Here is a 2,393-nt window from a genome sequence, read left to right as displayed (position 1 = left end):
CTCTTTCTGAAATTGGGTTGGTACATCAAGGAGTATTATATATATATTATATTACGCGTGCACACACACACACACACACACACACAGTGGCAGGGGACATTGAGGGCCATCGTAATAAATACATTTGCAGTTTTATAGTTTTGTATCATATATAACACCGCATCGACTCCCGTTACCCAGCATTTTCCTCGCAAATGTGCGGTCTTTGGTGAACAAAATGGATGAGCTACGACTTCGCATCATCCACAGCAAAATACTTATGGACTGTAATGTCATGATCTTCACGGAAACTTGGCTAAACAACAGAGTACCGGACGATGCTATCAAGCTAGCCGGTCGGCACACACTCCGGGCAGACAGGACAGCAGCTGACTCCGGTAAGACCAGGGGAGGAGGGCTGTGCATTTATATCAATAAAGCTTGGTGCACAGACTCTGTCATTGTAGGGAGACACTGCTCAGCTAACCTTGAGTTTCTCATGGTTAAATGTAGACCTTTCTATCAGCCAAGGGAGCTTAGCTCCACTATTGTAACTGCAGTCTACATCCCCCCGGATGCCGATGCAAAAGCTGCTATGAACGAACTTTACACAGCTATCAGCAAACAACAGACTGCTCACCCGGAGGCAGCATTTATAGTTGCAGGTGATTTTAATCACTCAAACCTAAAGACAGTGCTCCCTAAATTTCACCAGCATGTTTCCTGCAATACAAGAGGAAACAAAACTTTAGATCATGTTTACACAAACATCGCAGGAGCCTACACCACGACCCCCCTCCCCCACCTGGGACAGTCAGACCACCTTTCTTTGTTCCTCATCCCCAAGTACTCCCCACTCATCCAACGTGTGAAGCCATCAGTGACAACCATTAAAGTGTGGCCAGCGGGGACAGACTCTTTACTTCAGGACAAGTTCCATCATACAGACTGGAGTATGTTTGCTTCTCAGGCTACCTGTGGCTCTCACAGATATTGGCACCTACACCTCTTCTGTGCTGGACTATATCAACACCACCGTCGGCAGTGTTACAACATGGAAACAGATCACCACGTACCCAAATCAGAAACCGTGGATGAACAAGGAGGTGCGGCTCCTGCTGAAGGCCCGTAACATCGCCTTCAGATCAGGCGATGCACTGGCCTACAGCATATCCAGGGCAAACCTGAGGAGGGGCATCATCAAGGCCAAGCACTGCTACAAGCTTAAGGTAGAGGAACACTTCTCCAACTCCGACCCCAGACGCATGTGGCAGGGCATCCAGGCCATCAGTGATTATAAACCCAGCAACTCCACCCCGATAACCACAGATGTCTCCTTCCTGAATGAGCTAAATCACTTCTATGCTCGTTTCGATAGAGACAACAGGGAGACGCAGACCACGACCAGACCCCCTTCAGACGACCAGCCCCTCTCACTCACCTCCTCAGACGTTCATGCTGCACTGAGCCAGATCAACGTTTGAAAGGCTGCTGGTCCAGACGGTACCCCCGGGCGCGTGCTTAGAGGATGTGCAGAGCAGCTCACTGGGGTCTTTACAGACATTTTCAACCTGTCCCTCGCCCAGGCAGCTGTGCCAGCATGCTTCAAAGCCACCTCCATTGTCCCAGTGCCGAAACACTCCAGCCCGACGGGCCTAAACGACTACCGCCCTGTAGCTCTCACACCCATCATTATGAAGTGCTTTGAGCGACTGGTCCTAGCACACCTGAAAAACTGCCTCCCACCCACACTGGACTCATACCAGTTTGCCTACCGCAGCAATAGGAGTACAGAGGATGCAGTCTCCACTGTGCTGCATTCTGTGCTCACACATCTGGACAATAACAACACATACGCACGAATGCTGTTTGTTGATTTTAGCTCAGCATTCAACACTGTCATCCCCTCCAAGTTAAACACTAAACTCGGAGACTTGGGCTTCAACAACCCCCTCCGTCACTGGCTAATGGACTTTCTGACCAACAGACCCCAGTATGTTAAGTCAGGACACACCTGCTCCACCACCATCACACTCAATACAGGCGTACCACAAGGCTGTGTGCTGAGCCCATTCCTCTACTCCCTCTTCACCCACGTCTGCAGACCTGTACATGGATCCAACACCATCATCAAGTTTGCGGACGATACGACGGTGATTGGCCTCATCAGCAACAACGACGAGACAGCCTACAGGGAGGAGGTACAGCATCTGGCCGCTTGGTGTGCTGACAATAACCTGCTCCTCAACACCAGCAAGACGAAGGAGCTCATCGTGGACTTCAGGAGAAAAAGAGGAAGCACGCACAATCCCATTCACATCAACGGGATGGCTGTTGAACGTGTCTCCAGCTTCAAGTTCCTCGGGACCCACATCACAGAGGACCTCTCCTGGTCCACTAACACCTCCAGTCTG

The 2,393-nt window shown here is 50.4% G+C and overlaps 1 protein-coding gene across 2 annotated transcripts; it reads left to right on the top strand.

Annotated features, from left to right (window-relative positions):
* Positions 1–217: 217 nt before the first annotated feature.
* On the top strand, positions 218–1,504 carry LOC118312363. 2 transcript variants are annotated; one of them, XM_047334064.1, is made up of 3 exons: positions 218–1,103; positions 1,156–1,208; positions 1,358–1,504. In XM_047334064.1, the coding sequence occupies exons 1-3, from the start codon at positions 218–220 to the stop codon at positions 1,502–1,504; spliced, it is 1,086 nt and encodes a 361-aa protein (XP_047190020.1). The 2 variants fall into 2 exon arrangements, with proteins under 2 accessions (XP_047190020.1, XP_047190019.1); XM_047334063.1 differs by having other exon boundaries at positions 1,156–1,463.
* The last annotated feature ends 889 nt before the right edge of the window (positions 1,505–2,393 follow it).

Source organism: Scophthalmus maximus, chromosome 8, assembly GCF_022379125.1.
Source record: "Scophthalmus maximus strain ysfricsl-2021 chromosome 8, ASM2237912v1, whole genome shotgun sequence".
Taxonomy (NCBI): Eukaryota; Metazoa; Chordata; class Actinopteri; order Pleuronectiformes; family Scophthalmidae; genus Scophthalmus; species Scophthalmus maximus.
Note: the sequence above shows the minus strand (reverse complement) of the source record. Positions and strands in the feature narration are given on the sequence as shown.

Coding starts and splice junctions, on each gene's coding strand:
- LOC118312363 (XM_047334063.1), top strand. CDS start 218: ATGGATGAGCTACGACTTCGCATCATCCACAGCAAAATACTTATGGAC. Junction 1,104..1,155: donor AGGTGCGGCTCCTGCTGAAG/GCCCGTAACATC, acceptor ACAGCATATCCA/GGGCAAACCTGAGGAGGGGC.